The sequence below is a fragment of the Melospiza melodia genome, chromosome Z (assembly GCF_035770615.1).
Source record: "Melospiza melodia melodia isolate bMelMel2 chromosome Z, bMelMel2.pri, whole genome shotgun sequence".
Taxonomy (NCBI): Eukaryota; Metazoa; Chordata; class Aves; order Passeriformes; family Passerellidae; genus Melospiza; species Melospiza melodia.
The window spans coordinates 56,188,609-56,204,647 of NC_086226.1; the positions used below are offsets into that span (position 1 = coordinate 56,188,609).

At 39.9% G+C, this 16,039-nt stretch overlaps 1 protein-coding gene across 3 annotated transcripts in view; it reads right to left on the minus strand.

Annotated features, from left to right (window-relative positions):
- The window catches only part of PTCH1 (patched 1), a 67,159-nt gene that overhangs the window by 15,124 nt on the left and 35,996 nt on the right, over positions 1 to 16,039 (minus strand). For 2 of the 3 annotated variants that reach the window (XR_010031338.1, XM_063181224.1), the window contains exons 13-17: positions 11,955 to 12,073; positions 9,614 to 10,013; positions 8,811 to 9,120; positions 3,417 to 3,559; positions 1,297 to 1,480 (exon numbers count right to left, since the gene is read on the minus strand). Coding sequence is in view for 2 of the 3 variants with exons in the window: in XM_063181224.1 (XP_063037294.1) it covers positions 1,297 to 1,480; positions 3,417 to 3,559; positions 8,811 to 9,120; positions 9,614 to 10,013; positions 11,955 to 12,073 (1,156 nt within the window). In the remaining variant the exon portion in view is untranslated. The remainder of the gene's footprint in view (positions 1 to 1,296; positions 1,481 to 3,416; positions 3,560 to 8,810; positions 9,121 to 9,613; positions 10,014 to 11,954; positions 12,074 to 16,039) is intronic. The other variant, XM_063181225.1, reaches the window with a different exon arrangement.

Sequence of the window (16,039 nt, forward strand, 5' to 3'; positions counted from 1 at the left end):
TATTTTATCATGCAGCATAACAGGATGAACACAGCTTCCACCAAGATCCCTAACAGTTACATATAATTTAACAGTTATCTTTCAATCCATGTATTTAATCCTAATCAGTGTTATAGTGCTTCTTACTGAATACCTAGTCAAAAATCCCTGACTGCGACATGAGTGGACAATCACATAATTAAAAATTTTACCCAAATCCTCCTCTTTAATGCATTTTCTTCAAATTCAAAGATCATTTCCCTAAGATTAACTGAGATCTACTGACACAAAATAGAGAAAAATTAGGCTTGAGCAGGTTGGTTGGTTTTTAAAGATTTCCATCAAATATCTGGAAATTCAGATGCAGAAATCCACATTCAGATGGAAATTAGTGGAAGAAAATTCCCCATAACATAGAAGTAATGGCTTACTGACTTACTTCCATAACTTTTTATCCCTTAATAATTTGACAAACCAACACTCTCCATACTTCTTTTTGAGTGTAATGCAAGGTCTACTCTATGATTAGAAAAGAAAAGGCTTTTTCAACAAGACTTTGGTTACTGCCACTGTGTGTTCCAACCCTGCACCTTCATTCAGTTGACTTGCTTAACATGATTTGCCCTATTATAATCTCAACTATAAATTTTCATTAAGACAAAACTTGGCTGACTGCCACAAAGCTCCAGGGTTTGGATACACTGAAGCATGGTTATCCAACCACATTTCTAAGTGCACCAGTTGTCCCCTGTATGCCCTCTCTCCTTCCCTACTGGTGTCCAACTAGCAATCCTCAACTGAAAGCTGAATCAAAGCCAGTTTTTGGTATTGGTGCCAGAAAACAGTGAATGGTGTGAAGTGGAACTTCTCCGCTAGTCCCTCTAGCTCTTGTATGATATCAGTGCAGTAGCTTAGTGTATAAGTTACCTTGGTAAAAATTTCTGAGATATTAGGAATTGAGAACAGCCATGATAGAATTTCAGTAATGAAATTTCAGAATAACTGAGGCAGGAATTTCATGAAATGCCCAGGTGTCTCACACAGACAGAACTACCAAGTAACACTTTAAAAAGCAATGTTTACTATAAGCTTTTAGAGCTTTAAACTGTTCTATAACCCATTATTCAACATGATAAAACCCTGCAATGGTGTCACAGTCTCAGCAGTGCTTGGATCTCCTATAACTACAGCATAACACAATGTCTTCTCCTGCTAATGCTTCAGAGCCCTGTGCAGCATCGAGGGTTACTGGTGCTGGAAGGAAGGAGTGGGGGCACTCATGTAAACTGTAGGAAGTTAAGACGAAACACTACTTACTCCTCAGCCGTGTTTCTGGCATGTAGTCTGCTTTGTCGTGCACCCACTCTGGGCGGTGCGGGCGGATGTTGGCCTGCGAGGCAGCGTAGGCCACAGGGTCATTGCTAACCCAGGCTGTCAGGTAGATGTAGAAAGCATTTGGGTTAATGATTCCATCTGCATCCACCAGACGCTGTTTAGTCAACTGCAAAATGGGGAAAAAATTAGAAGCCTTTCAGAGTAAGTTTTGCTTTCAGCAGTCTTGCTATAATGCTTTCAACAAATGGCCTGGAGATGCAACACACATATAGAAGGGTAAAAGCAAGAGAAGATGAATCTCCACTTGAAGGGACTTATCAGTAAACTATTGTTGGACAACAAACACAAAATCTAAGAAAATGCAGTGACAGTGGTTATTTATAAATTAGTGCTCATATAATATTTACAATAACCAGTAAATCAACAGATGGTTCCAGAATACACTGAACCAATTAAATCCAAATTCTGAAAGACTGCAGCCAAGAATGAAAAACAACCAAGTTGGAGAAACATATTTAAAGACAAGGAAAGAAAACCTGGCAAGAGTCCCTATACATGTCTGTGTGCAGTTAACCTCTGTTGTTAACACTGAAGGAAATGCCACCCAGTAAATGGAGGAGAGCTATAAAAATAAAACAACATCTGTATAAATTTTGCTAACACTTGCCTCCTATGACCTATGTATTCAGAAAATGCCCAGCGTCAAAAAAGCAGACGACTGCCCCGTATTATTTGGGTCACTGTGGGCAAAGCATCTGTGGAGTAAACAGCAGTGGTACACTTCCAGGGTTCTGTTAGCCAAATCCTGCACAGCTAGAGCTCTTGCAGAGGACTCCATGGGTGAAAAGTATTACTGGGGCTTTTTGTTTTGTTTATTTAAAATTCTGGCTGAGCTCCAGTTCCAGGTCTTTTTAATGAAATGAAAAACAACAGTGACAGCAGTTAAAAAAAAAAAAAAGTTGGATTCCAAGGATCTGGATTCAATTAGTCCACAGGATATGCAACAACTGTATGTCTTCAAGCTGTCTCTGGAACTGCACAGTACAGCGCTCAACCCCTGTGGGTGCACCACACTTTTCTCCCTCCCAGGCACAGGAAATTATATCAGCAGCTGCAGTCCAATTGCATTTGTTCCACAGCGTACCTGGTACACTCTGCTAAACAAAGTCTCACTGAAGATTTTCTCTTCTACTCCCTTTCTTTGCCTAATTCATTGCTGAAGCTTCATTCAGACCTGACAGCATGTTGCATGTTGCTATACAGCAGTATGTTTCACACACTATAGTAACTTTGAACAATGTACTCTGTAAATCTGTCACCTTTAATGCCAGGAAGAAAAAAGAAAGACAGTAAGCAGAACTGCCAAGAAGCTCATTAAAAACACTTTTTTCTGCCTGAAAGCACAGTGAGTTGATGATGACTCTCAAAGAAGAGAGGGTATGCTATTGAAGAATTTCTTCTTCAGCATTTGAAATCTCATTTTAGTGTAAGGAGTCATTCCTAATGTATTTTCACTTACAAATGGCTACAGCAAATGCAGTCATATGCTGTGGTAACCTCAGGCATATTTTATTTAATCAGCTTTAACAACTGCCATCGGTAGTTCTACAGAACTTTAAATATATTTAGTGATGTTGGTACAAGAATATGATACTGCATGTAATCATTTCAGTCTCCCTCCTCTATAATTCATCAATACATTTTTAAAAATGCTCTTCTTTGAACAAATCAGTAGGAACAAAACAAATAATTGCAAGTGTCCGACATAGGACTAAACTCCATATGCCTACGGATGCAGAGAGGTATTTTCACAACAATTTCCAACTGAACATGTCTGGCACGGGGGCACAAAATGCACACCAGTAACAATCTAGGACTGGTATTCGCCATGTGGATTTGAACACTTAACAACACAGGCCATACTGCATCTGAGGAGTGGCTTCAGCAACATCAGCAAGGCCATAAAAGAAAGGCACAATTCAGACATTCAGCTCCTTGAGATGGAAAAAAAGATACTACAACCTCTGTAGACTTTGCACCTCCCTCCGCTCCTGAAGACTTGCGTATTGTTGTGTAAACCAGCATGAGCTCTGATACAGTACCTGGCTGATGTCAATAGGCTTTGCATGGTTGCCTGTTTGTACCAAGAGTTTGTAAGCCAAAACAGCATCGTCAGAACCATTTTTATAGCTGTTGTAAGTGATCTTCCCCATTTCCCAGTCACTGTCAAATGCATCCTGAAGTCCTGAGGAGTTAAGAGAGACAAGGGGAAGACAGAATAAGCAGGTGAATAATCACTGTTATAAACAAGATTCAAAAGGAGAAAGAATAATGATGCTTTTCCATAACCGAATCAGGATGAAAATTATTGACCTGGTGCCTCCTAAATTTGGGGCTCCACACTGTCAGTATGTGGGAAGTGTCAGTTGCATGTCCAATATTTTGCCCAAAGAAAGGCAGGGGAAGCAAGAAAATGCAAGAGAGAAGCCCCAGGAGTCTCCAGGTGGTGCAGACCAGCAAAGTTAAGGTAGCAAGCTGAAAATACCTTGTGAACTGGCAAAAATGGCTTCCCCTCAAGGGAAATTGAATATCTTCTCCAAGCTTTCCACTTGGAGAAGTGTATGGGAAAACGTTAATCTTGTCTATAACAGAGAAGGGCTGAGCTCAGCCCTCATCCGGCTTCACCATCTTACAACCAGAGGAGGCATAAGTCTGTTACCTAGAAGGGAAACCTTCTCCTTACTCGCCTCTGCCTCACCAAAGCCCTGGCTGAGTGCACAGAACCACAGAAGAGGACACACACCGCTCTCAGTACTGTTTTGAGCTACTGCAGAGCACTGGGGCAATAGCTTCTACACTATAACCAGAAATTCCACTACAAGCAGGGAGAAAAACACACTCAAACTTTCAACTTCAAACAGCAACTCAGCTGCTCCTCAAGCACAGCGTGAGTGAACAGGATTTTGTCAATTTGTTCCATCTGTTCAACTTGTGCAGCTAATACAAGTCATGGGATCTGCTGCCAGCATATGTAAAGATCACAGCCAACACCTATTCACTCTGAACTGTTATTTTCCTCCTTGCCACCCTTCAAGGGGGAGGGAATACCTCACAGCAGAAATTTGGATCAGATTTAGTACAGGAAGCCACATCCCAGTACAAGGAGGCTCTGTGCAAGCAGATGACAAACCGCATGTCCAGGGAAGGGAAGAAAAAGGCCGGGGGAGTGGCGGTGGAGGAAATCATCGACCCACCTCACAGCTGGGCTGAGGAGCTGTAATGAAAACCATCGCTGCAGGCTGGATAAGTTAGCTACAGCTGTACTGAGATAAGAGCACTGGAAAAGAAAATGCACCCAGCTGACACTGTCTCCGGGACACAGTACCCATTCCCATTGACAAACTCATCCTCTCTTCCTTAGAAAACTGCCTCCCATGCTGTCTCACTAAACCATGTCAAATCATGTGAAGCCAACAGGCTGAGAACCAAATTATGAAAGAAGCCTGCCAGATCTCTGCATGCAGTCCTCTAGCACTGTTCTGGGAGGATGACAATTTACCATCAGGTTTTCTGACATCACCAAAGGACTTTGAGGTTCCCTTTCAAAAAAGCACTGTTTGCTGGCACTGCAGACAGGGGAAACATTGGTAAGAGTACGCAAAAATACCAATCCATCCCTTCTGTCCCATGACCAGTTCCATATCAGTTTCTCACAAAGTGGCCAGGTGAGAGTATTTGGGCTATCATATCAGTGACAAGAAACACAATGACTTTGGAAAGTGAAGAGGATGCAGTCAAAAAAGCACATGGAAAAGAAGGAGATGACCTAAGAACAGTGTAATTTCCATTAGAAATGTCTCCCTTCCACAGAAGGAGCACACAAACTGCTATGATGCACAACATCTCAGGGCAGAGCTTTCACATAAACATCCTACCCCTGTCAGGGGGTTCCACAGACACAATAATAAATTCATTGGTATCTGACATACCAGTTTGAGGTTGCAAAAAAGGGCATGTACTTGGAAACATTACTGCAGTGGGTGAAAACTCTCTTACGTCTCCACCACATCCCCCTGCTCCCCTGCTCTCAAAAGTTTGGCCATCCTTCAAACCCTGCTCCCTTTTACACTTTTACTCTTCAGCTAGCTTAAACACTATGTTTCAGATCATTTTATAACTCACCTTGCTGAAACAGAAAGTCTACAGAAAGAATCTTAAGAAACCATTGGCAATCATACTTAATTTCTGAAGAATTTCAAACTTGCAAGAAGTAAAATTTGCCATTACACTTTGAAATTTGTAGTAGACTTTGCTGCCTTCAAAGCAAACATGTTCATAACAATTATTTTAGTAGATATTTAATCTATCATAAATGGGATAAACTATACATTTCTGGGCAGAAAGATGAAAGTATCTTGCTCACATCTTTCTGCAGAAAAGTTATAGAAATTAAAGGAATTTTTAAAACTTTATATGTGGGATTTTTTCACATAAGCAGTCACTTTTGCTTAGTGCTTCAGAAGAAAGTGACAATATAGAAAATTAGGTGAGAGTGGGGGTGAGGAAGGAGTTCCTACTGGCTCATGTGAGCAGCTGCCACCTTGAAACACCAGATAAGATTTCCCTTTGCAAAAACAAGCCTAATTAGAAGCCATCAGGGAATCCAAGCTACCTCATTTACATTTGGTCACTAACAAAAGCAATGTTAACATTTACAGCTTAAATGAATGATTAGTGTGAACTTTTCTTCTATTTCATTTTCAGTAACAGAAAATACAGTAACATAAACAATACTAGAAAGCAAAATAAGAGGGATCTCTGAAAAGAGAAGTGCATGAGGCAGAAGGCACACTCCACTGCTATTAGATGAGGAAGAATGCACAGCTAAACCAAGGGTGCCTTGTTGGTGAAAAATGGTTGTTCACATGTTGTTGCATCCTTCATTCTGCTGGACAAATGTGTGCATGTCAGAAGGCCATCTTGAGCCATTAACCTCTGGCACTGGATTCACAGTCAAGTCAGCAGGAATTAGCCATGCAGGTCAAAGCTGTTCCTGCTTCGATTATCCAGCCCTTTCAACACATAAAACTATGCCAGTAGAACTGCTCTACCTCACAGAATCCAGCCTAAACCTATACCTTGTTTGCAAATTCTCTCTTCATCTTCCCTTGACTCTTTTGGCATCAGCCACAGCTGGTAACAATCAGGTGTTATCAGGTGTTACTCTGCATGTTAGTCTGCACCTTACAATAATTCCCCAACTATGACAAACATGGCAGCTTTTAGTCCAACAGTCTAGCTCCCCCCAGTAACATCAATTCCCTGTACCACTCGAAAATATAATCTCTTTCTATTGATACATCTCAACATCCTCCTTTACAGCCCTGTGAATGAAGTATCACACCCTGTGCCTGCAACTTTACAAAGCAGCAGGGTTGCATTAATTGTGACCTCCTCAGAAAAGGTAGGGAGGACAGGTAAGGATACAGACCTAAAAGCTAATTAATAATCATAACTTTTAATTCTAAAGCTGTGTGTGATTAAAAGACTGATCCATGGCCTGTCACAAGACTGGCATGTCACATGGACCACAGCAAGTCACTACAGCTCCCTGGAGTCACCCTGACTACTCTACTGTAACATTTTATCTCCATGCAGCCCCTCAGTACGCCCGGGGTACCAGGAATACACACAGCTCCTCTAGTGGAAGAAAAGCAGAGGACAAATAAGGATAGGCTGGCTAATGTGGACTGGAGGGGAAAAGTAACTATGTGCTGAGCTAAGTACAGAGTAGGAACACCGCTATGAGAAAAGCATGTCTGCAAAGAACACACACGAGCACGGACATACAGTGTGAGGGGACATGCAGGCCCTTGGCCACACAAACAATCCGTAGTGCAAGAGGGACGCAAAGGATTGCAAAGAGGACAGGGAGGCACCCAAAGTGAAAGAGGTGTGGGAAAGTATGTGGTGCGCCTGACAGAGGGGCACTGGGAACGGGAGTACTCCTGGGAGTAGCACCAAGTGGGCCAGCCTCCAGCATTTCACTTTGAGCAGCCTGCAAGGGAGCAGATCCAAGGGCACCTCCTTCTGATTTTATCGTTGGCAGACTGTGCTGAGGTTAAGCACTAATAAAGCTTCCTGAACACAATCTCAGATTTCCATCTCTCTCATGGGGGAGGGGGAAAAAGAGAAAATCAGGACACCAGATACACTTTTTCCTACTGTTTTGGAACAGCAGCAAAAATAACCACAAAAGAAACAAAGTAAACAGCAAGGGTTTAAGAGAATTTGGAAAAGCATGTAGAAGGACTGCTTAGAATTCTAGCAAGTATAGTAAGGTTCCAATCCAGCAAACATCTAGCTACGCTGAATTTTCTTCCCGCCAGTAATGCCATCCTTTACAGCTCAATATGCTTATGCGAGCAAAATATTTTAAATAAAGCTTCCAGTAGGTAGACTGCAATGAATGGATCCAATGTATTTAAAAAACATTAAAAACCCCCAAAGTTAATAGCTGAAATACTGCTTTGCATTATTTAGGAATGTATTAACACATGGGAAACCTCATTTTGTGTAGATTTGTCACTTACATGCGTCTGCTTTCCTAATATTGTTCAACATATTTTCAGAGGGAATAAAATACATCAGATACTGACAGTTACTTATATGTTCTCTAAGAATCACAGGCTGCAGTGGTCATCTGTACACAATTAATTTTAAAATTCACAGAAATTTACAGTCTCACCAGGTCGGCACAATTTTTTTTTTTTTTTTTGCAAACACTTCCTAGAAATTCTCCCAATAAAAAGACATAGATAGGACCAAAGCGATCCTGGGCAAGGTATGTTGGCTGTTAAAGTATCTGCAATATTCAATTACTTGGTTTCAATAAAATTATTATCATAGTACCTGAAAGGCCATGCCTTCTCTTGTTTTTCCCCACCCTGTTACACTTCAGCAACAGAAAAGCAGCACCACAGAAAGGGTGAGTATAGTTGATTAGAAACCTAGACTATGCAGTAAGTTCCTCGTCCAATAAAACACACAAGCCACACTGAGTTTTCTTCATGCCAGCAGTCCCAGCTGTAGCCAACAAGATCACTCAAGAGCTGAAAGTTAAGTTTGTGTCAGAATACAACACCGGATAGGGATTTTTCATTCATTGATCTGAAAACACTCACTAAATATTTATTTACCCAAGACACAGGGCCATATTTGGCCATCATGCATAATGCCTCATCAATTGCTTACACATGACTGGCATGGATATAATCCCTTAAAGCTTCATAACTGTCTTACTAGGGAGTAAACTTAAACACAAAGAAAATAAGTGACAAAGAGTGGGCCCACACATGGGTTCAAAGCAGCACCTAGGCATTCTCCCTACTGCTCAGAGCCTTTAACTGTGTGACTGAATTACAGCAATACCATTATGAACAACTGCTGTTTCTGAGCAAAACAAACTAGGAAAAGTTTCTGTAATGCTCTCTTACCTTGCAGCCAGTCTCGAAAGTAGTGCAACCACATTTTGGGGAGCTGCCTATCCTCTTCCAACAAAACATATGCCACGTTGCTGAAACTTCTGTGAAGTTCATAAAGTAACTGCTGGACATTTGGATAGTCTGCTTTCTGTGTCACAATATACATGTTGTAGAATGAAAAGTACTTGAACTGTGCAGCAATAAAGTCGTATTCCCGTGTTTCCCGTGGTACAATGTCTGTGAGATCTAGTCCATCTCTTACCCGGGTAGTTCCATAAAGGCTGAGCCCAAGTAATCCCAGAAAAAGAAAAATAACCACAATCTGCAACAGAGAACAGATATGTATTTGGTTTTAGGCTTCTAAAGGAACCAACAATTCATAATGTCATATTACAGAGCCAAATTCAAAATTAACATCCATCAGTACTTTCAAGCTTTTATTTTTCTGGTGTTTTTTCATGCATATACATACTACAAGACTAAAGGCATTCGTTCTTCCTTGAAGGGGCTCTGCATCATGGATGAGAAATTTCTATTGTAGTAAAGTTTGAAAGTGACAATTTCATTGTTCATAAGTTTATGTTACTCAAAGTCACCAGCACCTTCATTCGTAACGTATATTTTAAGTATGTGTCCATAGCACTTGCAAGATAAAACTTATAAAATAAGAAACCAGCTGTAAATTATTAAAAACTGTTATTTCACAAGAGCTGTATTTATTCCTTATATTTAAAACTATTGCTAGGATATTTTTTTAAAACTGGGCAAGGCAGAAATCTAATTTTGAAACCCAGGTAAATAGTTCCCCCGATTACCTTAGCTTTTGGTTTTAGGAGGAATGGAGCATAATGCTTTTCTGCAAAAGATGAGAGTGTCCACTTTGTACAGGGTTGCTCAAGGCAATGTATACTGGAGTCTGAGAATTGGGAAAGCAAATCCCTCGTCGAGCTTGTGCTTTCTGGGCTCTGGCAGCTCAGGTTATCTTGTGTCACTGTCACTGGCTGCACAGATATTTCTGAGCGGGGCTCTGCTGTGGTGTAGTACACCTGCGTGTGAGGATCATATTCTGTGCGCAGCTGCACTGTGGACTGCATTGTAATCTGGGTTTCATGTGCAAAACTGTGGCTGCTGTACGGGGGTGGAGGACTGTAGCAGGTATTGTCATTTTCTGCATACGCTTGAGGCTCAACCTGAATCACTCTAGTGACACACGGGCTGTAAGAGAAGAAAAAGCCATCTGATCGCATTGAGACAGATCCTTATTTTAATCGGGCTAGATAGGATAACATGCTTTCATCTGAGATTCTTTTCTGCTTCTACCAGACAGTTTACACTAATTACGTGTACCACTTAGACATTATTTGCATTCTGCGCATTTAGGAATCATCTCTCAGCTGTGGTTCATAGTGTAAGCTCCTGAGAATACGTGCTAATTTCTTGTCCTTCAGGAAGAAGGAAACAGCATCTGTCTGAAGACATTGACATGTACACACATCACTCCAATAATTACACATGCTCATCAGGTAGTTGTACAGTCTGAATGCACACTAAGTCTGTGAGTCTGCATCTCTGTACCCACACTGAGAATTAAGATATTTAGATGAAGAGGGAAATGCATAACATAGCTAGTTCTTGTGTTTAGAAGAAATGAAGTAACTGTTAAATGATATTTGAACATTCTGGATAAGATCTCAGACTTTTGGGAGGCAGGCTGAAATGATTTGCCATATACTGACTGAATATTTTATAAATCAGGAAAACGTAAAGTATTAATGAAAGGATTAATTTCTAGGAAGGATGGGATGGGCCATATGAAGAGACAAAACCACAGAAGTAATTGAAGTATTCCCTTTATTTTAGTCTATGCAAGACCCTAGCAGTTACATAGTTTATATTAAAAAAATATAGTTATCAGAGACAAGCCTATTCCTGTACATGAGAAATGACAAATGGACAATACTAAACAGTATCAAATATTTTTCATCAAGTGCACAAATCCTACAAAAATTAGAGGAATTCAGAATGTTGCCTACCTAATCAAAGCAAGCTCTCACTAACTGCATTTCTTCAGATGCAAAGGGGCTGAATTCTGATCCACATTTGGTGTAGCTTTGGATGAGGGAATAAATGGAAGGTCTGAGTGTCCTGAATTCTTGAGAATCAGGGCTCCAATACCCTAATACATTCAGCTGTTCTCTGGAACTATGACTGAATAAGAAATAGCTTGGGATCCACTCCCTGTTTTAACCATTATCTCAGAGACAAATTTAGTAAAATGTTTTCTTCCTTTGACATTAAATATTAAACTATTAGGTCCTGGATGCAAGTAAAGGGTTAAAATGTCCCAATGAAGATTCTCTACATCTTGGTTATGGCAGTAGGAGTACATGTGTGGAAGTGTAGCTCATCCTCTTCATTGTAGTCAAAAGCAAAAACTAAGGCAGAAAAGATGTTTGGTTTCCAAGCAGTGGCTCCACCGATGACAGCAGACTCCTAACCCCCATTATAGGCTCAGAGTTGGCTGTATATCAGGTGAGAGTATGTTTGTACGTGCTTTAGAATGGCAGTATTACCATTCTGTATTACTACTGCAGCCACAAAGGACACTTTATCAAGCATTATCCTGTAATGGTAGTGATTATTCCTTATAGTGCTATGAAAAGGGGAAGTAATTTCACAGTTTATTTATTTAAGCTTAAAGGCATAAATGCATAAAATTTAACATATCATGATTTACTGTAAGTTAGGCTTCTCAGTATCCTGAGTTATGTACACCTTTCCAAGATTAGCTAGTACTGGCACTGGACACCTTGCAGTAAGTCAAAACCTTCTGAAATACTTCAAGATATTTCTTAATAGTGGGTCTTTCATCTGCTTTCAGAAAGTTGTTCTCCAACAGTCAAAATGAACATCTATAGAAATGAAGGGAAAAGTGTGGGGGAAAGGGGGTATGGGGGAAGAGAGGGAGTCAGATGTATTTCAGCTTTTCCCTTCAGGCAGGTAAAAAACAAGGTAGCAAATGTAAGCCAGTCACTAGCAATGAAATGGTAACAATAACATGCTGATCCCACTTTAGTGAAGAACTCCCACACTTGACAAGGAATGGATGCACTGATTGGTGACCACAGAGAGGACAAAGCTGCTGCTAACTCTCACCTTGTGAAACAGCAAAATATGTCCAGTCTCCTGTCCTCCCGACGGTAAAGGTCCATGCTCAGGATAGCAGGAAAAATCAGCAGAACCATAGCAAAATTGAACACCACCACAACAGCTGCCTAGAGACAATCACAGGATAAGTAACGCTGCTAAACTTCGTCTAGGGCATCAGCTTTACAAAGCATAAAAATCCCTTTCAGTTCTCATCCTCATTTACCATTGCAATCCATCTGATGCTTTCAAGCTTTTGCCTGAGCAAACTGAGAGATTATATTTTCCCATTTCATTATGGAAGGACTATTGTGATGAATTAATTTAATACTCAAACTCGCATTATTATAACACATCTGTGCCTGGATACGTGGTGATTATTTTTAAAGAGGAAAAACAGCCTGTTGACTCGTAATCATATTTTTACATAAAACTCTGACATATTTAGAGTCTCAAAGCAAAATAAAATGGAAGATAACCTGAAACTAGAACTGAAGGTCTTACATTTATGGGATCTGAAGCAATTTAAGTATCACAATAATATTAAAGCATGTTATTAAATCAGAGAATTAGATCTCAGTAAGTTTTAAAAAACTATCACCTTAGTGAAATACTGTGGACTTGATAGTCTTACTTAAAAGTTTAGCCAAGAAAGAGCAATATTTTGAATTTATCAGGGATTATTTTTTAAGTACAATCAAAACTAAATCAACACCACACAGCAAATATATGTATTAATATGTCTGTGTTTAACAGAGCTTGATTTATAAGCCAGTCTACCAAAATGAGTCTTAAATTGGAACAAGAATACTTGATTTAATTTGTAAAGCAAGTATCACATAATGAAAAAAAAATCTCCCCGCCCACCTCCTTTCAAACCATACTCCAAACCCTTTCCCACACAGAGATTCCCAGAGAATTTCCATAAACATATGTGGTGCAGCATCTATCATTATTATTGATAGCATTTATTTGTAATGCAGAATTGTTAGGAGCCCTACCCATCACAAAGGGAAAGCTGGGCACTGGGAACTGGAAGAGGGTTGTAAGAGTAGGAGAAACACTGGGAAAAAAATTTTCAGCCACCAACCAATGAAATGAAAAAGCCCTTTGAAAGCCTTATGTTTTACCCATTTGGTAAGCAGCAATCTCAATGCTAGCCCAGTTTCATACATATAGATAGACCAGCTATCTATATATAAACTGTCAAGTTCCTCCACCTGTGACTTCTGAAATAATGGCTACTTGGGTTAATACATTCTTAAAGAGCAGCAAAAGTTGGGCTACAAAAATGACCCAATATAAATGTGATGTCCTTTTTCCCAAAAGAAATATATGGTTTCTTTTGATCTTGAGAGATCAGACCTCAAAACTGGCAGTACAAACAAATTTATCTGCAAAAATCAAAGTAAACACTCTGAATGATTTTTACAGTTTTGAAATAGTCAGAATATAATAAAAAGCTTAGATATTGTTTTTATTGTTCTTAAAATGACAGAATTGACTAGTTAAGTAAATATTTTCTAATAATTTCAATCATAAATATAGTGTGTACAAAAGCTGGTTTTATTGCTGTTTCTTTTTCCTGACCTCCAGCCTGCTTGTAGTAAGATTTTAGTACTGCTGGTTGTCTGCAGACATGGCTACTAAAACAGAATTTACCTGGTACTTGAAGCCAAATTAGTATTTAGTCATCTTTGTGAGAAAAGATCCAATGATTATTTAATGATTTATAAATATTCACACAGAAAGGTATGCAAGGTCACAGCAAAGACTTAAAAACTTTAAAATCACTAAAGACTTTAAGTGATTTGCTTTTGATCTGTTCTAGAATTAATTCAATCTGTCAGAAAAACAAAAGGCTGCTGTTGAAAGAAAGGTGTTTGTTGGACCTCGTTCTTACAATTGCTTTCTTTGCTGGTGCTAAACCAAAAAGAGGTTGAATCACCCATATAAAATGAATAATTAGTTGTGACTAACTAAGATCTTGTATCAAGGATCAGCTAAGATTTACTAAGATTTGGAAAACATAGCTGAGGTCTGAGTCAATAATTCTTACTCCTCTCAGCATGGCTGAAAAACTAAGAAGAAAACAGAAGTCCTCTGTTTCTGCTCTATAAACTGCAAATACTTCATGCCATATCAGTTCCCTTTCTAGACCTCAACATCCTTGAATCACCAATGTTATTGAATCTGAAAAGTAATACTTAACTGTGTGGTAGAGATGCCATTAAGGATAGGTATATTGACATTTGATTTTTTTAGGAAGCATCAAAACTAATCCAACAACACACAGTAAATCTGACTACTTACATCTCTTTTTAGAACAACTAGATTTTCCACTGTGCCATCCTAGTGCTGATGTACTAACTGCCCTGCAAGTAAGATATTTCAAAACAATCTCTGTTCTGATTTTAATTTTAATAGATTCCTAGTGCTTAATGTTGCACTACCTATATATTGCACGCTCTATCTCACCCACCTTAACTCAGTGTTACAAGGATTAGTTGTTCTCAGCTTTCACAACTGAGTTCTTGTACAAATTCTAATACATTGTCCCATCAAAGAAACCCCACCCTCTGACTTGATAAGGAGAGGAAAGGATGAATTACTGAAGAGTGATTCAGTCCCTGCCCTGATGCATCTGCCACTGCTGCCCTCCCAATGCCATTCATACACACAGTGCTGCAGAACAGGGAAGTACAAGCACTGAGGTCCTGACAGCAGCCACAACCTGTAAAGACAACAAGGAACTGTGGCAGCTGAGCTTCCTGAGCACAGACAGCACCCAGGCTGAAAGCATGCTTAGGATTTCTGAGAACAGGGCATCTTCTCTCGCACCTTTGGAGACCAAATGGGATAGAAAAAGGCCTCAGACCTTTTCCTTGGGAAATCAGTGAAAGTAAGATTAGCCTAGGAAGACTAAAATGGGACCTACTCAAGGGTGTAAAATGAAGGCATTCAGTGAAATGAGATCAGAGAGCAGTAAAAAAATTCCATTAATCAGGCAAAAATTATGTTGGTCACTTCCTGAGAAATATGCTACAGTTTTTGCATCTTTTCATAATGCACAGCTTAAAAATATTATTGCTGCTGCAACTGTTAACAGAGAGAGAAGAATGGCAGTCTGTGCTGGAGGCAGCAAGGGAGCAGGGAGCCAAGCTGGTAGGTATGTGCTGGGGCCCCGCTGAAGTATGTGCTGCTATGTGCCATTCCTGGCAGCCCACCCAAGGAGACCGGGTGTGCTGCATAGCCAGAGGTGATGAACAGATGAGGAGGTCTGTCAGGAAAACTTCCACCCTACTGCTCTCTATCTGCAACTCCCTCCTGATATGGTACAGGCTCAGATCCTCGTCCCCTGCCCCCTTTTCCCTTAGGCTTTAATTCTGCTTGTTAAATTCTCATGTCAGGGGCAGGGAAAGGTAAATGGTGTGGATAAAGGTGGGGGATGAATCGCTTCAGCAGAGTAAGATAATAGAAAGAGCTTAAAAGCATACTTTCTTTCCCTCCAGAAACCCACCACTGCCACCTGGTAATGGACTTCTGCATTTAGGAAAAAACTTGTCATTCTTGTGGTGAGGGAAAATGTTATTACTAACACTCCTTGGGAAAAGTTCCACCTCTGCTCATTGGTGGATCCACACCACTCCTCTGCTGTTGGGGAAAGTAGTTCCTGATGTAAGACAGAGAGGTTGATAAATTTTTTTACCTTATCTTTCCTGGGCAGAGTTTACTGTGTGACAGTCTCTGAACAGTCTGTCTTAAGAAATAATACAGCCCGGAGGTAATTAGACTCCACCATGACTTCCTTCACTTATACTCAAAACAAAAGGCTGTTCTTAAGACATTTCTATTGCAAACTTCAAAACTTTCAGTGGATTTCTCCAATAACCTCTTCCTTCACCACCATTTTAAGAAACAAAACACGTCTGAAATTCAGGAGCTACTCCTTTAGTGTCTTGAGCACTCTTAGAGATGATTCTTATGACTGAGTATTTAGGTCATATTCAGTGATCTCAAAGCCCTAAAACTGCTTAAAAAGGGGGCTAATAAGATTAACACATTAAAAAAATATAGAACAGGGAAAGAACTAA